General features: G+C 49.3%; 1 protein-coding gene across 1 annotated transcript in view; it reads right to left on the minus strand.

The window, feature by feature from the left end:
- The window catches only part of DMC1 (DNA meiotic recombinase 1), a 506,546-nt gene that overhangs the window by 312,658 nt on the left and 167,644 nt on the right, over positions 1-26,244 (minus strand). The window contains exon 6 of the mRNA XM_030210749.1: positions 25,384-25,436. Coding sequence (XP_030066609.1) covers positions 25,384-25,436 — 53 coding nt within the window. The remainder of the gene's footprint in view (positions 1-25,383; positions 25,437-26,244) is intronic.

Consider the following 26,244-nt stretch of genomic DNA (forward strand, 5'->3'; position numbering starts at 1 on the left):
CACCCACTACCCTTCTCATGGTGTGAACCCCCTCCCTCTTTCCTTATCCTTAACTTCTCTCCTTCCTGTTGATGTAATACCGCTACGTGAGTCCCCCCCCCCGCTATCCCCCCCCCCCCCCCCCGGGCGATCTTGATGGATCTATTCTGGCAGCCCGGTAGGGAAGCTCCCTGAACAGCCGCTAGTACAACTGGAACATTTTAACATAATAACTCTTAATCCACATTTGCATTAACAAGAATAACAACTTGCATGCTCGCATCATCGCCGCTTTCATAGGAGGCTGGAAATGAGGCAAAGTCCTTTGCTCTAGCAAGAGTCTTCAGGATATGTGATCACGGCGGTGCTTCGACTGGTGCTAGCAGTTCAGAGTCTATAAACTGTTGGGCCTCCGGGACGGAGTGGAAAGAACGCCATCGATTTTCATGTTGGATCTTCAAGACAGCCGGGTAGATCAGCATGAATCGTGCTTTCCTGTTTACCAACGTTGTGCAAAGTGGGTGGAACCGGCGTCTTTGCTCTTGTACTCCAGTCGAATAATCTTGAAAAATTTTTATCGGGGCCCCGTCGTATCTTAAAGTGTCCCTTTTCAGTCGAAAGCCCCTCATGATTTCCTCTTTGTGCAGGTAGTTGTGAACTTTAATTATCACCAGTCTGGGTCTTTGTTGAACTTGTTGCCAGCGGCCAAGCCTATGGGCCCTTTCTATACACAGTTCTCCATAGCTGTCTGACAGGGCCAGTTCTTTTTTAAGCCATTGTTCCAACAGGTGCCCCAGTGATTTCTCAGGGATTGCTTCTGGCAGGCCAACAATTCGCAGATTGCATCTCCGTGCTCTGTTCTCCATGTCCTCAATCTTATCTCGCTGTGCCTTAAGTTGTTCCATCATATGGGTGACATCTTGAACATTCTGCGCCCTCGTGTCTTCCACCGCTGAGATTCTGCTTTCCGCCTCTCCCATTCGTCTCACAGTGTCTGCCATGGTAGCTTCTAGGCTGCTCATTTGGCGTTCTAGTAGGTCAAATCTTGGGTTAAGTGCGGCACTAACCGCCATGGTGATCTGTGCCAGTTGTTTTTCAGAAAAATCACCAAGCTTTTCAAGCTTCCCTTCTGCCATCTTGGCCCCAGTGGGTGGCGGGGAATTTTTCCCTTTATCGTATTTGGTGCCGCTTCGGGTTGTTCCTGCTGACTTGGGCCTCAAAAATTGCTCCATACAGAGAGTGTTATATCTTCTTGCCAGGCTCTGTGCATCGGGTCTCGTGATGCAGGCACTTTTACCTGGGGGTAGTGCAGTGGTGTGCTGGGGCAGGCTCCCACAGGATCTCGAGGGCCGTCCGTCAAATTTCCAAGAGTTCTGGGAGCCAGTTCTTCACGGCTACTTCAGCAAGTGAATCCCAAACTATGGGCCTGAGCCTCTCCCGAACTCTCTCTCAATATGCTGGCGAGAGAGAGCCCACTGCCAACAATTTACCAGCACACCCCTGTGGTAGTGTGTAATAGAGTTATATAGGCTCTGCAAAGTAAGTGCCAGAGTCCTATTTGAGCTTGGCAGTTTTAAGTCTCTACTGTGGTATTGATAATGGCACGTTTCTTCTCCACTGGCAGCTGTAGCCTCCACTGGAAAGTTAAATGGAGCTGCAACGGTGGACACTCCTGAATTATATGAGCTATTATAGGCAGCGCCTGGTTTCTACTCTGTTGCGGGCATGAATGCTCCTGGCCCCCGATATTGTAGGTTTGTCACAGGGCTGCCTGGTGTCTCTGGCGTCCCGATCTCTGCTCGTTCGCTGGGGGGGGGGGGGGGGGGGGGGTAGGGAGAAAGGAAGTGCAGTCAGTAGTGCTCCCCCGCTCCTGCTACACTGTCGCTCCTCCAGGCTCCCCGATACCAAGCCTCAGGGTTCTTACTCCACTCGCTGCTCATCCGCGCTGCTGTCTCTCAGCCTTCCTTCACGCTGTGCCTCTAGCCGCCATTTTGAATCGGGTCGCGCGTATCGCTATCATCAGCTACACCCGCGCTGCGGGCGCGTTGGAAGACCTCCGGAGGTACCCACTTGTTCTGTGGAGCTTTGGGCAATGCCGGGTTGTTGCGGAGGGGGTCTAGAGAGCGGGGGGATAGAGGACCCGTCAGCGGTGTAGCGGAGCTCTCTAGACAGCGGCCATCTTGCCGCTCAGCTCCACCGGAAGTCCTAGTCTCCTTTTTTAAAGTTAAACGCTAATGTATTGGACTTCCTGTGTATAGTTATTCAAGGTTGATATCAAAACTGATCATATTATGATCACTGTTATCAAGCGGCCCCAGTACCATAATATCCCTCACCAGATCATGCACTCCACTAAGGACCAAGTCTAGAATTTTTCCTTCTCTCGTCGTCTCCTGCAGCAGCTGCTCCATAAAGCTGTCCTTGATTTCATCAAGGAATTGTACCTCTCTAACGTGTCCCGATGTTACATTTACCCAGTCTATATTTGGATAATTGAAGTCACCCATTATTATCACATTACCCAGTTTGTTTGCGTCCCTGATTTCTTTTATCATTTCTGCGTCTACCTGCTCAACCTGGCGAAGTGGACGGTAGTACACTCCTATCACCGTCCTTTTCCATTTTATACATGGAATTTCAACCCACAATGATTCAAGGGTGTGATTTGTGTCCTGCTGAATTTGTAATCTATCTGAGTCAAGGCTCTCGTTAATATACAATGCTACCCCTCCACCAGTCCGGTCCACCCTATCACTACGATATACTTTGTAACCCGATATGACAGTGTCCCACTGGTTATCCTCCTTCCACCAGGTCTCAGTAATGCCTATTATATCCAATTTTTCATTAACCGCAATATATTCCAACTCTCCCATCTTATTTCTTAGACTCCTAGCATTTAAATATAGACATTTCAAAGTATGTTTGTTGTTCCTATTTTCATGATGCTTAGTAGTGGACACTACTGATTTGCCATCTTTTGTCTGATCTTTAGTTGTGTTTAAGGGCACCTGGCGAACCACGGTCTGTTGTGCAACCTCACTATTCAGAAACCCTATCTTCGCTGTTTGTGAGGTATCTTTGCAAGATACCTTATCCCGAACCATGCACTTTTGAGCGACTGTCGGCCTTCCCCCCATTTCTAGTTTAAAAGCTTCTCTATCTCCTTTTTAAATGCTGATGCCAGCAGCCTGGTCCCACCCTGGTTAAGGTGGAGCCCATCCTTTCGGAATAGGCTCCCCCTTCCCCAGAATGTTGCCCAGTTCCTAACAAATCTAAATTCCTCCTCCCTGCACCATCATCTAATCCACGCATTGAGACTCCGGAGCTCTGCCTGTCTCTTTGGCCCTGCGCGTGGAACAGGTAGCATTTCAGAAAATGCTACCCTAGAGGATCTGGATTTGAGCTTTCTACCTAAGAGCCTAAATTTGGCTTCCAGAACTTCTCTCACACATTTTCCTACGTCATTGGTACCCACATGTACCAAGACAGCAGACTCCTTCCCAGCACTATCTAGAATCATATCTAGGTGATGCGTGAGGTCCGCCACCTTCGCACCAGGCAGGCAAGTCACCAGGCGATGCTCATGTCCACCAGCCACCCAGCTATCTATATGCCTAATGATCGAATCACCAACTACAACGGCTGTCCTAACCTTTCCCTCCCGGGCAGCACTTGGAGACATATCCTCGGTGCGAGAGGATAGTACATCCCCTGGTGGGCAGGTCCTGGCTACAGGAGTACTTCCTACTTCACCAGGATGATGCTCTCCTTCTAGGAGACCTCCCTCCTCCAGGGTAGCACAAGGGCTACCAGACTGGAGGTGGGACTTCTCTACAACATCCCTGTAGGTCTTCTCTATGTACCTCTCTGTCTTCCTCAGCTCCACCAAGTCTGCTACTCTAGCCTCAAGAGAACGGACACATTCTCTAAGCGCTAGGAGCTCTTTGCATCGGGCACACACATATGACATCTCACCAACTGGGAGATAATCATACATGTGACACTCAATGCAAAAGACTGGATAGCATCCCTCTCGCTGCTGGACTGCTGACTCCATCTTAGTGTTTTTGAGTTTTTCAATAATTTAAAACTTACTACAGTATGAAGGATATTAGCCTAATATAAAAGTGTCTTTTAGTTTATATAGTATATTGTGTGATTTATTTAGTGTTTCCTTCTTAGATGGTAATGAAATGTATTTAAAACTCTGTAAGAGCACTCCTTGCTTGTTACCCTAATTAAAATAACTGACTATAAATGAAGAGTTGTCCTAGGGGAGGGTGGGTGGGAATACTAAATTAGATCCTGCAGTGGCTGTTAGATTCTATCTGTTAATGCTGTGGTACAAAGCTTTTAAAACTAAGTGGAAAAGACTATGGAGATTAGTTGTTAAAATTTGCTTTTTATATTTTTATTTTTGCCTACACTAACCTACAATTCCTCCTTTAAACCCCAATCTTTAAGTTCCCAAAGCACAAAGCAAAGTAGCGTTCACTTACCAGAGAAATGTCCCCTTCTCTCAGAACTTCACAAAAAAGTTGGAACCTGATTGTGTGGGAAATAACATATGTACTGAAGTTTGTGACAGCTGTTATTGGCTTGATAATACAAATCGTTTGAACTAGCCACTGTCTGTAATTGTGGTGAGATCTGGAAGAACGGCTGGTGGACAGCTCCACCTTGCTGGGAAGCAGTGGACCCCTTTTCACAATGGCACTATCCCAGATGGGACCTGAAGCGTGATCCATGGAGATAGTCAAGAGACAGAGGACCTTGGTTCCCTTTATTAAGGCGTGGAACAACTGGCACCTCAGGTAAGCTGTACCTAGGGAGGCCAAGGCTGGATAAGGAGCCGGTTAAGGGAGGGGGAACTAAAGGGTAGAGAACCCAGGCAGACTCTTAAAGGGGACCTGCTGGAAAAAAAAAGTAGCGCACTTGGGTTTGTTTCTTTTGCTTTGCAGGATCTTATCCATTGCCACTGATGGAGCAGAAGGAGTTATTGTACTGGATGGCAGCACAGTTCCAGAAACAGCAAGAGGGCTCGCAGCAAGCCCTGCACCATGTGGTGGACGCTACCAGGGAGCAACAAGGGCCCCTTCTAAAAGCCCTCCAGGTTCAGATGCAAGCGATGGAAGATTTGGTGCGGAAAGTCGCAGCACCCCGTGCTCCGGAGATGACCCCTATGGTGGTAGGCTCAGCTCCCTATCAGCCTTCCTCTTTGGGGAAAATGAAGGAAAAGGACTACGTGGAGGACTTTATAGTAACTTTCGAGAGGATTGCCAGGGCCATGAAATGGCCATCAGAGCAGTGGGCTGTAAGGCTGGCAGGCTGTTTGACTAGCGAAGCGCTGGCTGCCTATAGGGCCTTAACCCCTGCTCCTTCTATGGAGTGTGAGGAGGTGGTGGCGGCCATTAAAAGTAGATTGGGCTTAACCCAAGACTACTATCACCTTCTTTTTAGGGAGACCATGCTTAAGGGAGAAGAAAAGCCTAGGGCCAGAAACTCAGGGATCTGGAGGTTAAGTGGCTGGAGCCTGAGAAAAAAACAGCTGAGCAGGTGGTGGAAGAGATAGTAGTGGAACAGTTTCTCTTCACTATCCCCTGCTCAGTATGTGAGTGGTTAGTGAGACAAGGTTCTCGCTCCCTGTAGGAGGTAACCCGGGGGGCAGAACTATATTATGAGGCCGAGAAACTCCCCCTCAATGGAACACATAGGAACTGAACATACAGGAAGGACAGGCAGGAACTATCTTGGAAGCTGGAACAGAACAAGCGGGAGCCATCTTAGATGCTGGCTCCTCAGAGAGGCATAACCCACACAGGTGAGGTCTAGTGAAGCAATCAGCACACAGAGACAGAGACAAAACTAACACAGAAACAGACAGAAGCCAGCACAGATGCTGACCCCCAGTAATAAGGTAAGTCTGAAGGTGGTCACGACCACAGACGTGACACTATCGATGCTCAATGCCAAGGCAGAAAGAGTCTTTCTGATGCTGCTGATGTCCGGTGCTGCTCTTACCATATGAACCAATGCCTCTAATGAGGGTCGATAGACTGAACTGCTCGGTGCCAAAAATACTTTTGTGCTATTCATGAATCTTGATGGTCCTTTGTCATCCTGGAACAGAGTTGGCAAAGAATAGCATCATGGTTGGGTCCTAGGCATGGCAAGCACCAATTATGAGGGTCAGTAAGAGACATGGTCTGGCGACACTTAGAACACTTTTTAAAACATAGTAACATAGTAGATGACGGCAGAAAAAGACCTGCACGGTCCATCCAGTCTGCCCAACAAGATAACTCATATTTGCTACTTTTTGTGTATACCCTACTTTGACTTGTACCTGTGCTCTTCAGGGCACAGACCGTATAAGTCTGCCCAGCACTATCCCCGCCTCCCAACCACCAGCCCCGCCTCCCAACCACCGGCTATGGCACAGACCGTATAAGTCTACCCAGCACTATCTTCGCCTCCCAACCACCAGCTCTAGCACAGACCGTACAAGTCTGCCCAGCACTATCCCCGCCTCCCAACCACCAGTCCCGCTTCCCACCACCGGCTCTGGCACAGACCGTATAAGTCTGCCCAGCACTATCCCCGCCTCCCAACCACCAGCCCCGCCTCCCGATCTTGACTAAGCTCCTGAAGATCCATTCCTTTGGCACAGGATTCCTTTATGCTTATCCCACGCATGTTTGAATTCCGTTACCGTTTTCATTTCCACCACCTCCCGCGGGAGGGCATTCCAAGCATCCACTACTCTCTCCGTGAAAAAATACTTCCTAACATTTTTCTTGAGTCTGCCCCCCTTCAATCTCATTTCACATCCTCTCGTTCTACCATCTTCCCATCTCCGGAAAAGGTTCATTTGCGGATTAATACCTTTCAAATATTTGAATGTCTACTACTACTACTACTTAACATTTCTATCATATCACCCCTGTTTCTCCTTTCCTCCAGAGTATACATGTTTAGTTCAACAAGTCTCTCCTCATATGTCTTGTAACGCAAATCCCATGCCATTCTCGTAGCTTTTCTTTGCACCGCTTCAATTCTTTTTACAACATTAACAAGAAACCAATGGGAATTTTCTAGGACATGTCTAGAAAAACAGCCAGAGCAAAATCAAACAATTCAAAATTGAAAAAATAAGGAGAGAATTCCGGTAGGGATGCCCAGACCTAATGGTGCTGAAAGAGCTGCAGAAAAATAAGAAAAAGTGCTGAAAAAACTATGAAAAATTACAAGGGAAAAGAGAGAAGGTCCTGCGCAGAACTTAAAGACAAAAAAAAAAAAAAAAGAAGATGGCAGAAAGGCCGTTAAAAACAGCAAACTGTGAATAGACAACCAAAGTACATCAGCTTTGCTCTGCGGAAAAACACAGACTACCTTGGTCCCATGAGGAACTCACAGACAGAAAGGTACACGTATGCATAGTGTTGTTTTCAAAAGCTTCCTGATTTAGAACTAGGGACCGGATGACGACATCCATAAGTGAGATTATTGTGCACTGCTTGTCGCCAAAACAGTGTGATCAGTATCATGGTTCCATGGTGTTGTCTGAGTTTCAGCAAAGTCTTCCCCACGAGAGGAATGGGAGGATACACATACAGAAGACCTGTCCCCCAATGGAGGAGAAAGGCATCAGATGCTAGTCTGTCATGTGATCTGAGCGTAGGACACTACTGATGGACTTTTTTTAATTATAAAGAGTGGCAAAGAGATCTGCTGAGGGGGTGCCCCACTCTCAGAAAATCTGTTGGGCAACACCCATGCTGAGGGATCACTCGTGCAGTTTCATGACCCTGCTCAGTCTGTTGGCCAAGCTGTTGGACTTTCTCGCCAGGCAAGTGGCTCTGAGAACTATCCCATTCCCGTTCAGGACAACCCATCTGCCACATCCAGACAGCCTTCTTACACAGAGGGTACAATCCTGTACCTCCTTATTTGTTGGTGTAATGCATTGCAACCTAATTATTTCTTTGAATGAGCATAATTTGGTTGAACAGCCGATCTTTGAAAGCCTTTAGAGGAGTCCAGGTTGCCTGGGGCACTAAATGGTTAATGTGGATATCTGTCTCCTGAGCTGACCAAGCACCTTGAGTGTGAAGCCCTTCTAAATGAGCTCCCCACCCCAAGTGGGATGCATCCGTTGTTAGCACCTTCCAGGGCTGAGGAATTTGGAATGGAAGTCCCATGGTCAAACTGTCCACCAGAGCAGGGACTGAACCAAATGTGGAGTCACTTGGATGACATCTGCTAGGTTGCCTGAGGCTTGAGATCACTGGGAAGCTAGGGGTCCACTGGGCAGTTCTCATATGTAGACGTGCCAAGGGAGAGACATGCACAGTGGAGGCCATGTGACCTAACAACCTCCAAATGTCCAACAAAAGTAGGGAGGTAGGATGGCTCTTCAAAAACACACCACGGACCACAAATCATTAGATATTGTATTTACTGATAGTTGATAAACTCATACACTTTGAAGACTCGACACAGAACCGTGTTTCAGCAAAAGTGCCTGCATCAGGAGTCTAAAACAATAAATATATATAATACTTATAAACAAATAATCAAGTAAAATGCAAATAAAACACAGAAATATAAAAATATAAAACACATGGAAATAGCAAAGAACAAATAAGCAAGTGAAATACAAAAGCATAAAGGAATGTAAAAACCATACTAAAATGGTACAAAAATAAATAAAATACAAAAAATATGGATCAAGCCATTAATCAAGAAAGCATTAATACAACACGTGAGTCTATATAAAAACACGTGCCTGTGATACATAACCAGTACTGACTTTTAAAATCTCAGAGACGTGGACTGAGTGTACTGAACAAACTATTGAATGTCTGGAACCAATTGAGTATCAAAAAAGAGAGCTTTCTTGGATATCAACACTTATCAATGGTACTCATAATAGAAAAGCAATATCCTCTATTCACGCTGAGAAGCAATGCTTTTTTTTTAAATAGGAGGAGGAAAACCTCAATTATAAAGGAACACTCCTTCGTTGATAAACACCAACATCAGGGAGGACCTTTAAATTATCGCAGAGCACTTTACTTATCAGTCAGACACCATGGTACCCTGAGGAAGGATTCGAAACTGAGGCCAAAGTCGGGCCGTGGGGTGTGTCAATCGACTGTAAATTAAAGATAAGTGCAATCACTCCGTACTAGTTTTATAGACGGTTATTGTTATTTTTGAAATATTTAAGTAAAGGCGCAGATGCCAGTATATACGTTATAAAATAACAAAAAGATGAAAGGAGGTTTTTTTCCCATGATAATTTAAAGGTCCTCCCTGATGTTGGTGTTTATCAACGAAGGAGTGTTCCTTTATAATTGAGGTTTTCCTCCTCCTATTTAAAAAAAGCATTGCTTCTCAGCGTGAATAGAGAATATCGCTTTTCTATTATGGAACCAATTGAGCACAAAACAGTCTATAGACAAAAGGGCACAAACTTACAAGTATGTGGGTAAAATGAAGATACATACCTGTAGCAGGTATTCTCTGAGGACAGCAGGCTGATTATTCTCACAATTGGGTCGTCATCCGTGACGGCCCAGGAGACTGGCAAAAACTAAAAAGCAAGCAAAGAAGTCTCTTGAACGCTCCGTCGTGCGGGAGAGCGCACTGCGCGTGCGCGAATGGCTTCCCGCCCGCGACACAAGCGTGAGACCCAGAGTTTAATAAAAAGCAATACAGAAAGTAGAACAACTCCAAGGGGAAGAGGGTGGATTTGTGAGAATAATCAGCCTGCTGTCCTAGGAGAATACCTGCTACAGGTATGTAACTTCATTTTCTCCGAGGACAAGAAGGCTGATTATTGTCACAACTGGGGTATCCCTAGCTCCCGGGCTCACTCAAAACAATGAACAATGGTCAATTGGGCCTCGCAACGGTGAAGACATAACAGAGATTGACCTGAAAAGAAACACAATTACGTGAGAGTGCAGCCTGGAACAAAACAGAAATGGGCCTAGGAGGGTGGAGTTGGATTCTAAACCCCGAACAGATTCTGTAGCACCGACTGCACAAACTGACTGTCACGTCGGCTATCCTGCTGAAGGCAGTAGTGAGATGTGAATGTGTGGACTGATGACCACGTTGCAGCCTTGCAAATCTCTTCAATGGAGGCTGACTTCAAGTGAGCCATTGACGTAGCCATGGCTCTAACATTATGAGCTGTGACATGACCCTCCACAGTCAGCCCAGCTTGGGCGTAAGTGAAGTAAATGCAATCTGCTAGCCAACTGGAGATGGTGCGTTTTCCGATGGCAACTCCCCTCCTGTTGGGATTAAAAGAAACAAACAGCTAGGCGGACTGTCTAAAGGGCTTTGTCCGCTCCATGTAAAAGGCCAATGCTCTCTTACAGTCCAAAATATGTAACTTGTCTTCACCAGGGTGGGTATGTGGACGGGGAAAAAATGTTGGCAAGACAATTGACTGGTTCAGATGGAACTCCGACGACACCACCTTCGGCAAGAACAGGGTGAGTGTGGAGGACTATTCTGTTATGATGAAACTTGATATAAGGTGTGTGGGCTACCAGGGTTTGAAGCTCACTGACTCTACGAGCTGAAGTAACTGCCACCAAGAAAATGACCTTCCAGGTCAAGTACTTCAGATGGCAGGAATTCAGTGGCTCAAAAGGAGCTTTCATCAGCTGGGTCAGAACGACACTGAGATCACATGACACTGGTGGAGGTTTGACAGGGGCCTTTGACAAAAGTAAACCTCTCATAAAGCGAACAACTAAAGGCTGTCCAGAGATAGGCTTACCCTCTGCACGACGATGATAAGCACTAATCGCACTAAGGTGAACTCTTACGGAGTTGGTCTTAAGACCAGACTCTGGTAAGTGTAGAAGGTATTCAAGCAGGGACCGTGTAGGACAAGAAAAAGGATCTAGGGCCTTACTGTCACACCAGATGGCAAACTTCCTCCATTTGAAAGAATAACACTTTTTTGTGGAATCTTTCCTGGAAGCAAGCAAGACTCAGGAAACACCCTCTGAAAGACCTAAAGAGGCAATTTCTAAGCTCTCAACATCCAGGCTGTGAGAGCCAGAGACTGGAGGTTGGGATGCAGAAGCGACCCCTCGTTCTGGGAGATGAGGGTCAGAAAACACTCCAATCTACACGGTTCTTCGGAGGACAACTCCAGAAGAAGAGGGAACCAGATCTGACGAGGCCAGAAAGGCGCAATCAGAATCATGGTTCCGCGGTCTTGCTTGATTTTCAGCAAAGTCTTCCCTACTAGAGGTATGGGAGTATACGCATACAGAAGGTCTGTCCCCCAATGTAGGAGAAAGGCATCTGACGCTAGTCTGTCGTGAGCCTGAAGTCAGGAACAGAATTGAGGGACTTTGTGATTGAACTGAGTGGCAAAAAGGTCCACCGAGGGGGTGCCCCATGCTCGGAAGATCTTCCGGACAACGTCCATGTTCAGTGACCACTCATGAGGTTGCATGATCCTGCTCAACCTGTCGGCCAGACTGTTGTTTACGCCTGCCAGATATGTGGCTTGGAGAAACATGCCGTGACGGCGCGCCCAAAGCCACATCCGGACGGCTTCCTGATTCAGAGGGCGAGATCCGGTGCCCTCCTGCTTGTTGGTGTAATACATAGCAACCTGATTGTCTGTCTCAATTAAAATAAGTTGAACAGGCTATCTCTGAAAGCCTTGAGAGCGTTCCAGATCGCTCATAATTCCAGGAGGTTGATCTGAAGATCCTTTTCCTGAAAGGACCAAGCTTCTTGAGTGTGGTCCATCTACAAGAGCTCCCCACCGCAGGAGGGATGCATCCGTCGTCAGCACTTTGTGTGGCTGAGGAATTTGGAATGGACGTCCCAAGGTCAGATTGGATCGAATGGTCCACCGCTGAAGGAAACTGCAAATGTCGGTGGAGAGATGGATCACATCCTCTAGATCCCTTGTGGCCTGGCACCTCTGGGAAGCTAGGGTCCACTGAGCTGATCTCATACGTAGGCGTGCCATAGGAGTTTTTTTTGTTTTTGTTACATTTGTACCCCGCGCTTTCCCACTCATGGCAGGCTCAATGCGGCTTACATAGGGCAATGGAGGGTTAAATGACTTGCCCAGAGTCACAAGGAGCTGCCTGTGCCTGAAGTGGGAATCAAACTCAGTTCTTCAGTTCCCCAGGACCAAAGTCCATCACCCTAACCACTAGGCCACTCCTCCACTGTGGAAGCCATGCGTCCTAGAAGTCTCAACATCTGCCGAGCTGTGATTGTTGAGACGCTTGAGCTAACAAGACTAGGGCCAAGAGATTGTCTGCCCTTGCCTGGGGAAGATAAGCTCGAGACGTTCGTGTGTCCAACAGAGCTCCAATGAACTCCAATTTCTGAACCGGAAGAAGGTGGGACTTGGGATAATTGATTACAAACCCCAGTAGCTCTAGCACTTGAATAGTCATCCGCATGGACTGTAGAGTGCCTGCCTCCGAGGTGCTCTTCACCAGCCAATCGTCGAGATAAGGAAACACATGCACTCCCAGTCTGCGTAGCGATGCTGCGACAACTGCCAGGCACTATGTGAAGACCCTGGGCGCAGATGCGAGGCCAAAGGGCAGTACACAGTACTGAAAATGCCAAGTTTCTGTGAGCTGGGAGTATCGAGATGTGAGTATAGGCATTCTTTAAGTCCAGAGAGCATAGCCAATCGTTCTTCTGAATCATGGGAAGAAGAGTGCCCAGGGAAAGCATCCTGAACTTTTCTCAGACTAGGAATTTGTTCAGGGCCCTTAGGTCTAGGATGGAACGCATCCCCCCTGTTTTCTTTTGCACAAGGAAGTACCTGGAATAGAATCCCAGCCCTTCTTCCCCTGGTGGAACGGGTTCAACCGCATTGGCCTTTAGAAGGGCGGAGAGTTCCTCTGCAAGTGCCTGCTTGTGCTGGGAGCTGAAGGACTGAGCTTCCGGTGGACAATTTGGAGGCATGGATACCAGATTGAGAGTGTATCCTAACCGGACTATTTGAAGAACCCACTTGTCGGAGGTTGTAAGAGGCCACCTTTGGTGAAAAAATATCAACCTCCCCCCAACCGACAAGATGTCCGGCATGACATTTTTTCTGAGGTTATGCTGCACTGGAGCCAGTCAAAAGCCTGACCCTTGCTTTTACTGAGGAGCCCTAGGGGCCTTAGTCATACGCCGTTGACAGGTACAAGCTTGCTGGGACTGAGCCTGGACAGGCTGCCGAGAAGCAGGAGCGTACCTACGCCTATTGTAGGAATAGGGAGCACCCCTCTTCCCTCCAAAAAACCTCCTAGATGAGGAGGTGGTAGCAGAAGACGCCCGGCTGGAGAGAGAATCCATAGCATCATGGTGCGCCTTGATCTGATCGACCATGCCCTCTACTTTTTCTCCAAAAAGATTATCCCCCCCAGCAAAGAACATCCGCCATTCGCTGCTGGGTCTTCTGATCCAGGTCAGAGACATGCAGCCATGAGAGTCTGCGCATCACTATACCTTGAGCAGCTACTCGGGATGCCACATCAAAAGTGTCGTAAGTACCCCTGGACAGGAATTTGCGACACGCCTTCTGCTGCCTGACCACCTGGTGAAAAGGTTCGGCGAACTCCGGAGGAAGTGCTTCAGCCAAATTGGACAGTTGCCTCACCAAGTTCCGCAAGTGGATGCTCGTGTAGAGCGGGTAAGTTTGGGTCTTGGTGGCGAGCATAGCGGCCTGATACGTTTTCCTCCCAAAAGAATCCAAGGTCCTAGACTCTCTGCCTGGGGGCGCTAAGGCATAGTCTCTAGTACTCTTGGCTCTTCTGAGAGCAGAGTCCACCACCATGGAATCGTGAGGTAGTTGGGCCTTCACCATTACAGGTTCTCCATGGACTCTGTACTGGGACTCAGCTTTTTAGGGGGACCACTGGATTTGATAGAGGGAACGACCAGTTTCGCATAAGAACTTCCTTGAGTGTGTTATGCAAGGGGGCCGTTGCAACCTCTGTGGGCGGAGGATAGTCCAAGACATCGAGCATCTCGGCCCTGGGCTCATCCACAACCTCCATAGGGAAAGGAATGTCCTTAGACATTTCCCGAACGAAAGAGGAAAACGAAAGACTCTCAGGTGGAGACAACCTTCTTTCAATTGGCAGAGTAGGATCAGAGGGGACCCCATATGACTCTTCCTCCGAAAAGTATCTGGGATCTTCCTCTTCTTCCAACGAGCACTCATCATTGGTGTCAGATAAAAGCTCTCTAATAGCAGCCCAAACCCAAGCCTCTCTCGACGTCGAGGAACGACGACCTTGAGAGGGATGTCGAGAAGTCGACCGTTGCCTGGACTGCGGCGAAGCTTCCTCCGCCGACATCGAGGGAGAATCGACCCGGGTGGCAGCCGACGCCGAGGACCTCACCACAGGCGAAGACCCAGATGCCGCTTCCACAGTCGATGCAGGAGGTGCAAGCACCCCTGGCACCGATGCAGACTGGCGCAGCAATCCTTCCAGAAGCTGTGGAAGAAGGGCCCTGATGCGCTCGTTGAGAGCCTCCATCGGAAAAGACTGCGGGACCAGTGCAGGAGCCAGTGGCAGAATCTGAGGGGGCTCGAGAGCCGGTACCAAGCTGCCAGAAGACCAACGCATCAGCACCTCTTGTATAGAGGGTGAGTGGTCCTCTCGGCGCAGACGCTTCTTGGGTCCCGAATCCCTCGGCTCCCCGGACCTCTCGGTACTATGTCTGGAAGGAGAACGATGACGGTGCTTCTTAGCCTTCGCTCGACGCCTGTCATTGAGATTCCTCGGTACCAAAGAGGACATGGAATCCTCACGCCTCCTCGGGGCCGTGTCCGACAAAGATCGGTCCCGGGGGGCCTGCATAGCAGTAGGCCTCGAGACAAGTGGAGACCCACTCAATGCCTCGTTGCTCCCAGCATGATGTGGTCGTTTGGCAGCCATTACCTGCGCTCTCAAAGTCGATGCTTCCCTAGACATCGATGCCGCCGACCTCGGTACCGATGTCGATGTCGAAGGACCAGCCCGATCAGCAAAACGTTTTTCACGTTGAGCCTCCCGAGCCACTTGGGTCCGTTTCTTCATCAAAAGACACAGCTTATAGGCAGCTGGCAGATGATCGGGCCCAAGACACTGGAGACACCACGCGTGGGGGTCGGTACTCGAGATGGTCCAGTTGCAGAGAGTACAACGCTTGAAGCCGCCGGGAGTCCTCGATGACATGGACGGAAAATGGCGGCTGCGAAATTAAAGGAGTCGATCGTGCCAAATAAAAAGGCACAAAGAAAAGAAAACCCAGCCGAGCAGCCTAAAAGGCGGCCGCGACGGAAAAAGAAGGAAACTTAAACAGGTGAAAAAACTAAGAAAATAAGGGTAACTAACTCTTTTTTTTTCTTTTAATATTTGAAGGAAACAAGTACCGAAGAAGAAAAAACAAAAAAAGTGAAAGCGGTGAACGCTAGCCTAAGTCTCCTGGGCGAAAATGGAGCATAAGAAAAAGACGTGTCACTCAAGATGCGGATAAAAGGAAACTGGGGGTCTCATGCTCGTGTCACAGGCGGGAAGCAATTCGCGCATCCGCAGTGCGCTCTCCCGCGCAACAGAGCGTTCGAGAGATTTCTTTGCTTGCTTTTTAGTTTTTGCCGGTCTCCTGGGCCGTCGCGGACGACGACCCAATTGTGACAATAATCAGCCTGCTTGTCCGCAGAGAATCATAAAACCTAGATTAATAACTGAGGTTTGAGGGGAGAAAGGAAAGGGTGAAGCACAGAAGAGTATACGGAAGTGCTAACTGGTGGAAAAGAATATTGGCAAAGGAGCAGTTGAATAGTGTACATCAGGGTGCATATAATTATCAAGTGATTGAAAGTAAAAAAAAAAAAAAAGGAAAATCTTTGTAGAATGAAAACAATAATGCATTTGAGAAAAAAGTAAGGGTGGGCCAATGAGTAAGCATTTTAATAGTGATTAATCGTAAGATTAAATTTTAAATCACGCTTGATCACAGAATGCATTTTTGGCATTTCTCTACTTTTCTACTGGCTGTCTCTTGTTGAACATGATCATCTCTCTCTATCTCTCTCACCCTCTTTGTTTCTTTCTCTCATGCCTTCCTCCCCAGCCTTCACCCAGTTTCTCTCATGCAACTTTCACCAGCCTTCACCTAGAATCTCTCATGCTCCCTTCCTCAGCCATTCTGGGACAGACCAAAGATCCATCAAGCTCAGTATCCTGTTCCCAACAGTGGCCAATCCAGGTCACAAGCACCTAACAAGATCTCATAACAATAAAACAGATTTTATGCTGCTTATCCTAGAAATAAGCAGTGAATTTCCCCAAGTCCATTTTAATAATGGCTTATGGACTTTTCATTTGGCGAATGATACATGCCTGTAGCAGGTGTTCTCCGAGGACAGCAGGCTGATTGTTCTCATGACTGGGTTGACGTCCACGGCAGCCCCCTCAAACCAGAGTAAAAATCTCGCGGGAGGTCCCGCACGCAGGGCACGCCCACCGCGCATAAGCGGCCGTCTTCCCGCCCGTGCGCGACCGTTCCCGCTCAGTTGAATGACAAGCAAAGAAATGAGGAAAAAACGCAACTCCAAAGGGGAGGAGGGAGGGTAGGTGAGAACAATCAGCCTGCTGTCCTCGGAGAACACCTGCTACAGGTATGTATCATTCGCTTTCTCCGAGGACAAGCAGGCTGCTTGTTCTCACGACTGGGGTATCCCTAGCTCTCACGCTCACTCAAAACAAGAAACCAGGTCAATTGAACCTCGCAACGGCGAGGGCATAACAGAAATTAACCTACGAAGAACAACTAACTGAGAGTGCAGCCTGAACAGACTAAAATCGGGTCCTGGAGGGTGGAGTTGGATTCAAACCCCAAACAGATTCTGCAGCACCGACTGCCCGAACCGACTGTTGCGTCGGGTATCCTGCTGGAGGTAGTAATGTGATGTGAATGTGTGGACCGATGACCACGTCGCAGCCTTGCAAATCTCTTCAATAGTGGCTGACTTCAAGTGGGCCACCGACGCTGCCATGGCTCAAACACTATGAGCCGCGACCCCCTTCCTATTGGGGTCGAAAGAAACAAACAATTGGGCGGACTGTCTGTGGGGCTGCGTCCGCTCCAGATAGAAGGCCAACGCTCGCTTGCAGTCCAATGTGTGCAACTGATGTTCAGCAGGGCGGGTATGCGGTCTGGGAAAGAATGTTGGCAAGACAATTGACTGGTTAAGATGGAACTCCGACACCACCTTTGGCAGGAACTTAGGGTGAGTGCGGAGCACTACTCTGTTATGATGAAATTTAGTATACGGAGCATGAGCTACCAGGGCTTGAAGCTCACTGACTCTACGAGCTGAAGTAACCGCCACCAAGAAAATGACCTTCCAGGTCAAGTACTTCAGATGGCATGAATTCAGTGGCTCAAAAGGAGGTTTCATCAGCTGGGTGAGGACGACGTTGAGATCCCATGACACTGCAGGAGGCTTGACAGGGGGCTTTGACAAAAGGAAGCCTCTCAAGAATCGAACGACTAAAGGCTCTCCAGAGATGGCTTTACCCTCTACACGATAATGGTAAGCACTAATTGCACTAAGGTGATTCCTTACTGAGTTGGTCTTGAGACCAGACTCTGATAAGTGTAGAAGGTATTCAAGCAGGTTCTGTGCAGGGCAAGAACGAGGTTCTAGGGCCTTGCTCTCACACCAAACGACAAACCTCCTCCACTTGAAAAAGTAACTCTTTTTAGTGGAATCCTTTCAAGAGGCAAGCAAGACATGGGAGACCCCCTCAGACAGACCCAATGAAGCAAAGTCTTGGTCTTTTCACGGCCCTCAACATCCAGGCCGTGAGAGCCAGAGACTGAAGGTTGGGGTGCAGAAGTGCTCCGTCGTTCTGCGAAATGAGAGTCGGAAAACACTCCAATCTACAAGGTTCTTCGGAGGACAACTCCAGAAGAAGAGGGAACCAGATCTGACGAGGCCAAGAGGGCGTTATCAGAATCATGGTGCCGCGGTCTTGCTAGAGCTTCAGTAAGGTCTTCCCCACCAAAGGTATGGGAGGATAAGCGTACAGGAGGCCCGTCCCCCAATGGAGGAGAAAGGCATACGACGCCAGTCTGCCGTGTGCCTGAAGTCTGGAACAGAACTGAGGCAGCGTGTGATTGGCCTGGGAGGCGAAAAGGTCCACTGAGGAGTGCCCCACTCTCGGAAGACCTTGTGTACCACTCTGGAATGGAGCGACCACTCGTGCGGTTGCATGAATCTGCTCAGCCTGTCGGCTAGACTGTTGTTTACGCCTGCCAGGTATGTGGCTTGGAGAAGCATGCCAAACTGGCGTGCCCAACTCCACATCCTGACGGCTTCCTGACACAGAGGGCGAGATCTGGTGCCCCCCTGCTTGTTGATGTAATACATTGCAACCTGATTGTCTGTCCGAATTTGGATAATTTGGTAGGACAGCCGATCCCTGAAGGCCTTCAGTGCGTTCCACACCGCTTGGAGCTCCAGGAGGTTGATCTGAAGATCTTGTTCCTGGGGGGACCACACCCCCCTGGGTGTGAAACCCATCGACATGAGCTCCCCACCCCAGGCGAGATGCATCCGTCGTCAGCACTTTTGTGGGCTGCGGAATTTGGAATGGGCGTCCCAGGGTCAAATTGGTCCGAATAGTCCACCAGCGCTGCGAATTGCGGCAACTGATGGACAGGCGGATGACATCTTCTAGATTCCCGGTGGCTTGGCACCACTGGGAAGCTAGGGTCAATTGAGCTGATCTCATGTGAAGACGAGCCATGGGAGTCACATGGACTGTAGAGGCCATGTGGCCCAGGAGTCTCGACATCTGCCGAGCTGTGATCTGCTGAGACGCTCTGGTCTGGGAAGCGAGGGACAGGAGATTCTGAGCTCTCGCCTTGAGAAGATACACCTGAGCCATCTGTGAATTCAGCAGAGCTCCTATGAATTCCAGAGATTGGACTGGCTGGAGATGGGACTTTGGGTAATTTATCACAAACTACTACTACTACTACTACTATTTAGCATTTCTATAGCACTACAAGGCGTACGCAGCGCTGCACAAACATAGAAGAAAGACAGTCCCTGCTCAAAGAGCTTACAATCTAATAGACAAAAAATAAATAAAGTAAGCAAATCAAATCAATTAATGTGAACGGGAAGGAAGAGAGGAGGGTAGGTGGAGGCGAGTGGTTACAAGTGGTTACGAGTCAAAAGCAATGTTAAAGAGGTGGGCTTTCAGTCTAGATGTAAAGGTGGCCAAGGATGGAGCAAGACGTAGGGGCTCAGGAAGTTTATTCCAGGCATAAGGTGCAGCGAGACAGAAGGCGCGAAGTCTGGAGTTGGCAGTAGTGGAGAAGGGAACCCTAGCAGCTCCACATAGTAACATAGTAGATGACGGCAGAAAAAGACCTGCATGGTCCATCCAGTCTGCCCAAGACAAACTCATATGTGTATACCTTACCTTGAATTTGTACCTGTCCTTTTCAGGGCACAGACCATATAAGTCTGCCCAGCAGTATTTCCCGCCTCCCAACCACCAGTCCCGCCTCCCATCACCGGCTCTGGTACAGACCGTACAAGTCTGCCCTCCCCTATCCTCTCCTCAAAATCACCACCCCCTCTTCCCCCCACCTGCTCCGCCACCCAATTTCAGCTAAGCTTCTTAGGATCCATTCCTTCTGCACAGGATTCCTCTATGCATATCCCACGCATGTTTGAACTCCGTTACCGTTTTCATCTCCACTACCTCCCACAGGAGGGCATTCCAAGCGTCCACCACCCTCTCCGTGAAAAAATACTTCCTGACATCTTTCCTGAGTCTGCCCCCCTTCAATCTCATTTCATGTCCTCTCGTTCTACCGCCTTCCCATCTCTGGAAAAGATTTGTTTGCGGATTAATACTTTCAAATATTTGAACGTCTGTATCATATCACCCCTGTTCCTCCTTTCCTCCAGGGTGTACATGTTCAGGTCAGCAAGCCTCTCCTCATATGTCCTGGAACGCAAATCCCATACCACCCTCGTAGCCCTCCTTTGCACCGCTTCCATTTTTCTAACATCATTCGCAAGGTACGGCCTCCAAAACTGAACACAATACTCCAGGTGGGGCCTCACCAATGTCTTATACAGGGGCATTAAAACCTCCTTTCTTCTGCTGGTCACTCCTCTCTCTATACAGCCTAGCAATCTTCTAGCTACGGCCACCGCCTTGTCGCACTGTTTCGTCGCCTTCAGGTCCTCAGATACTATCACCCCAAGATCCTTCTCCCCGTCCGTGCCTATCAGACTCTCCCCGCCTAACACATACGTCTCCCTTGGATTCCTACTCCCTAAGTGCATCACTTTGCATTTCTTCGCATTGAATTTTAATTGCCAAACGTTAGACCATTTTTCTAGCTTCTTCAGATCTTTTTTCATGTTTTCCACTCCCTCCGGGGTGTCCACTTTGTTGGAAATCTTGGTGTCATCCACAAAAAGCAAACTTTACCTTCTAACACTTCGGCAACGTCACTCACAAATATATTGAACAGAATCGGCCCCAGCACTGATCCCTGAGGCACTCCGCTGCTCACCTTTCCCTCCTCCGAGCGAACTCCATTCACCACCACCCTCTGGCGTCTGTCCGTCAACCAGTTCCTAATCCAGTTCACCACTTCGGGTCCTATCTTCAGGCTGTCTAGTTTATTCAAGAGCCTCCTGTGGGGAACCGTGTCAAAAGCCTTGCTGAAATCTAAGTAGATGACGTCCATAGCACATCCTTCATTTAATTCTGCTGTCACCCAGTCAAAGAATTCAATGAGATTCGTTTGGCACGATTTCCCTTTGGTGAAACCATATTGTCTCGGATTTTGCAACTTATTGGCTTCCAGGAAATTCACTATCCTTTCCTTCAGCATCGCTTCCATTACTTTTCCAATAACCGAAGTGAGGCTTACCGGCCTGTAGTTTCCAGCTTCTTCCCTATCACCACTTTTGTGAAGAGGGACCACCTCCGCCGTTCTCCAATCCCTCGGAACCTCTCCCGTCTCCAAGGATTTATTAAACAAGTCTTTAAGAGGACCCAGCAGAACCTCTCTGAGCTCCCTCAGTATTCTGGGGTGGATCCCGTCCGGCCCCATGGCTTTGTCCACCTTTAGCTTTCCAAGTTGTTGATACACACGCTCTTCTGTGAATGGCGCTTTATCCACCTCATTCTCAGGTGTACTTTTGCCAGTCCCTCTCGGTCCTTCCCCAGGGTTTTCTTCAGTGAAAACAGAACAAAAGTATCTATTTAGCAAATTGGCTTTTTCTTCATCATTTTCTACATAGCGTTTTGTTGTATCTTTTAGTCTCCCAATTCCCTTTATAGTCTTTCTCCTTTCACTAATATACCTGAAGAAGTTTTTGTCTCCCCTCCTTACATTTCTAGCCATTTGTTCTTCCGCTTGCGCCTTCGCCAGACGTACCTCTCTCTTTTGGCTTCTTTCAGTTTCATCCGGTATTCCTCCCCGTGTTCCTCCTCTTGAGATTTTCTATATTTCTGGAACGCTAACTCTTTAATCTTTATTTTCTCAGCCACTTGCTTTGAGAACCATATCGGTTTCCTTTTTCTCTTGCTTTTATTTACTCTCCTTACATAAAGGTCTGTGGCCCTGTTTATTACTTCTTTTAGCCTGGACCAATGTTCTTCCACTTCTCGTATGTCCTCCCAGCCTCCAGAAGTTGAATAGTGCACTGCATGGACCGAAGAGCTCCTGCCTCTGAGGTGCTCTTCACCAGTCAATCGTTGAGATACGGGAACACGTGCACCCCCAGCTTGCGTAGGTACACCGCAACCACCACGAGATACTTCGTGAACACCCGTGGTGCAGAGGCAAGACCAAAGGGCAGCACACAATACTGAAAGTGACGTGTCAACAGACGGAATCGGAGATACTGTCTGTGAGCTGGCAGTATCGGGATGTGAGTATAAGCATCCTTTAAATCCAGGGAACATAGCCAATCATCTTTCTGAATCATGGGTAGAAGGGTGCCCAAGGAAAGCATCCTGAACTTTTCTCGCACCAGATACTTGTTCAGGCCTCTCAGGTCTAGGATGGGACGCATCCCCCCTGTTTTCTTTTCCACAAGGAAGTACCTGGAATAGAATCCCTGCCCTTCCTGCCCGGGTGGCACGGGCTCGACCGCATTGGCGCTGAGAAGGGCGGAGAGTTCCTCTGCAAGTACCTGCTTGTGATGGGAGCTGAAGGATTGAGCTCCCGGTGGAAAATTTGGTGGGGTGGAGACCAAATTCAGGGTGTATCTGCACCGCACAATTTGGAGAACCCACTGGTCGGAGGTTATGAGAGGTCACCTTTGGTGAAAAACTTTCAACCTTCCCCCGACTGGCAGGCCATCCAGCATGGCTACTTTGATGGTAGCTATGTTCCCATGGATCCAGTTAAAAGCTCGTCCCCTGCTTTTGCTGTGGAGGCGCAGGGGGCTGCTTAGGTGCACGCTGTTGACGGGAACGAGCGCGCTGGGACTGTCCCTGTGCCTGAGGAGGCCTTCGGGCCGGCTGGGTGTACCTACGCTTGCTGTAGGCGTACGGTGCAGCCTGCCGGGCCCGGGAAAAACGTCCACCTGCGGCGGTGGATGCTGAAGGAGCTTGTCGAGAGCGGTTTCCCGCTGGTGTAGTTGGTCCACCAACTGCTCGACCTTCTCGCCAAAAATGTTATCCCCCCGGCAAGGGACATCCGCCAGCCGCTGCTGGGTGTGGTTGTCCAGGTCAGAGGCACGCAGCCAGGACAGTCTGCGCATCACTATACCTTGGGCCGCAGCTCTGGATGCCACATCACAGGTGTCTTAGATACCCCTGGACAGGAATTTTCTGCACGCCTTCAGCTGCCTGACCACCTCCTAAAAGGGCCTGGACTGCTCCGGGGGGAGCTTGTCAACCAGGTCCGCCAGTTGCCGCACATTGTTCCGCATGTGGATGCTCGTGTAGAGCTGGTATGATTGTATTCTGTTCACGAGCATGGAAGACTGGTAGGCCTTCCTCCCAAATGAGTCCAGAGTGCGAGACTCCCGCCCAGGGGGCGCCGAGGCGGTATCCCTCGAACTCCTTGCTCGCTTGAGAGCAGAGTCCACGACCGCTGAGTCATGAAGCAGTTGAGGCCGCATCAACTCCGGGTCTGAGTGGATTCTGTATTGGGACTCCGCTTTCTTGGGAATGGTGGGATTAGATAATGGCTTCAACCAGTTCCGAAGCAGTGTCTCTTTGAGGACATTGTGCAACGGTACCGTGGAAGACTCTCTAGGTGGTGATGGATAGTCGAGGACTTCGAGCATCTCCGCCCTCGGCTCATCCACAGTAACCACTGGGAATGGAATGCTGATAGACATGTCCCGAACAAAAGAGGCAAAGGAGAGGCTCTCAGGGGGCGAGAGTTTCCTCTCCGGTGAAGGTGTGGGGTCGAAGGGAAGGCCGACAGACTCCTCGGAGGAGAAATATCTGGGGTCCTCCTCCTCCCCCCAAGAGACCTCCTCCTTGGTGTCAGACATGAGCTCTCTCAGCTCAGACCGCAACCGGGCCCGTCTCGACTGCGAGGAACCACGTCCTCGATGAGGGTGTCGAGAGGTGGACTCCAACGACGGCGGGGACGAAGCTCCCGCCATCGACGGGGATTCCGAAGACCTCATCACCGGACCTGAGCCCACTGGCGCCTCCATCAACGGCACCGAGGGTGCAAGCACCCCCGGTACCGGCAAGGCCTGGCGCATCAGCCCTTCCAGGATCCCCGGAAGGATGGCTCGGAGGCACTCGTGTAGGCCCACCGTCGGGAGAGGCAGGGGGGCCGGAGCGGGCATCGGTGCTGGAAGCTGCCCGGGTCCAGGAGACGGTACCGAGGTGCCCGACGACCTGCGCATCGACACCTCTTCGACAGAGGGGGTGCACTCCTTCCGGCATTGCCGCTTCCTGGGGTTCGAGTCTTTTCTCGACGTCCCGGAGCTGCCAGTCCCATGCGCCGTGGGCAACCGATGACGGTGCTTCTTGGCAGCTTTCTTCCGATGCCCGTCATCGGCGCTCCGCGGCATAGACGAGGAGAAGGTGGAGTCTCCACGGCCTCTAGGTATCGGATCCGACAGGGTTCGGTCCCGTTGGCCCTGAGCAGCGGGAATGGCCGGGGCGGACTGCCCACGCGGCCGCTCACCACTGCCGTCGCTGGCAGGTCGTCGGGCCAAGGGAACCTGTGCTCCTGGGGTCGATGCCATAGTCGGCGTTGAAGACGTCGACATCGGTACCGGTACAGAAGACCCGGCCGTCGACATCGATGCCGTCGAGGTCGACGTCAAATTGCCGGCGCAAGTTCCAAAATGACGGTCCCGAAGAACTTGCCTCGCCACCTGCGTCCGCTTCCGTAAGCCGAGACACATGGTGCACGCCTTGGAATTATGCTCCGTGCCGAGGCACTGGAAGCACCAAGTGTGAGGATCGGTCTGCGAGATCTGCCGGCCGCACCAACCACACTTTTTGAATCCGCTCGGGACCTTCGAGGACATCGACGGAAAAATCGCATCGGCGAAATCAAAATCGTAGATGGTGGCGGTGAAAAGCACACCAGAAAAGAAACGGCTGCGCGGCCACAAGGCCGCAACGAGGCGATCCAGCGACTAAACTCAACGAGGGGAAGGAAAAAGCAAACCTTTTTTTTTACGAAAGGGCGCAACAACAAGAAAATAAAAGCGCGGACTAGGCCACAAACCGGTTTTTCTGGGCTGACACGGAGAGGGACGAAGACGCGTCTCTCTCCAGCGCGGAAAGCAAAAAACTAAGCGGGAATGGTCGCACACGGGCGGGAAGACGGCCGCGCATGTGCGGTGGGCGTGCCCTGTGTGCGGGACCTCCCACGATATTTTTACTCCGGTTTGAGGGGGCTGCCGTGGACGTCAACCCAGTCGTGAGAACAAGCAGCCTGCTTGTCCTCAGAGAAAGGAAGTTATCCAAACCTTTTTTAAACCCTGCTAAGCTAAACGCTTAAACCACATTCTCTGGTAAGAAATTCCAGAGTTTAATTACACGTTAAGTGAAGAAATAATTTCTCCATGAGCCTATCCAGGTGTGAACATTTACAACAGCTCTATGGCTAGCGTTAAGTGATTGTGCATAAAATAGGCATGATTTTGACCTATTAAACTAGTATTCTAAAATGAAAAGTAGGTGCCTACTTTTCTTTATAGACTAGGCTCCAAATAGGAGTGTTCTAGGCATCTAAAATATATGCCCCCTTATAAAATTACCCTCCACATGCATTATATAATCATCAGTTTCCCAGAAATCAAGGGTGAGCTTTACTAAGACCTGACTGCTATTTATGACATAACATACAACTTTTGGGGGGACTTACCTCCAAAGGCCTCAGTTATTGCCATACTTTCAATTCCTCCTCCTAACAGCTTGCTTAAAATAAAAACAGAAGATTAAATGAGAATCTGCATGATACAAGGCACATATTTCCACTGAACTGCGGAAGACAGTAAATGAAGGTGCTATAGATTACTAGAAGTGTTTTATATATGCTATTTATGTCCAAAGGCATAACACAGCAATTTATAATATCTATTTAAACAGCCATAATTCGTTTCTTCTTAAACTACAGCCTTTCCTCTTCCCTATAACCCCCTTTCTCATTCCCGCTTATTAGACATTTGCAGCATGCTTCTGCTTTTGTCTCTTAAAGCCTGTACAGTGTTCAGCCTAGGCATCGGACCCCAATATAGTACATGAAGTTGATGTCTCCTTAAAAGCCATCAAACCATACACAGTGCTGGTCCCAAAGAGACCCATGTCAACACACCCTCTTCTGGCAATTAGAAAACAAAGTCCTAAGTTCCCCTCTCTCCTGTGCATTGAAAGCCCCAGGGTTTCTGCAGCCAGACTCTAGAACTGAGCCTTTATTTTCAGGCCATTAGCCTCTAATGTTTCAACAAGCCATTGCCTCATAAGCCCCTAACAAGGCATTCTAAAACTACTTTGATCTGAGGCTCAAGATCAAGTTATGTATTTAGCAACAAAAATTTCCTTGAGGGAGGAACATCTTACAGACTTAAAGCGAATGCTACATACCTGTAGAAGGTATTCTCCGAGGACAGCAGGCTGATTGTTCTCACTGATGGGTGACGTCCACGGCAGCCCCTCCAATCGGAATCTTCACTAGCAAAGTCCTTTGCTAGACCTCGCGCGCCTGTGCGCACCGCGCATGCGTGGC

The sequence above is a fragment of the Microcaecilia unicolor genome, chromosome 1 (genome assembly GCF_901765095.1).
Source record: "Microcaecilia unicolor chromosome 1, aMicUni1.1, whole genome shotgun sequence".
Taxonomy (NCBI): Eukaryota; Metazoa; Chordata; class Amphibia; order Gymnophiona; family Siphonopidae; genus Microcaecilia; species Microcaecilia unicolor.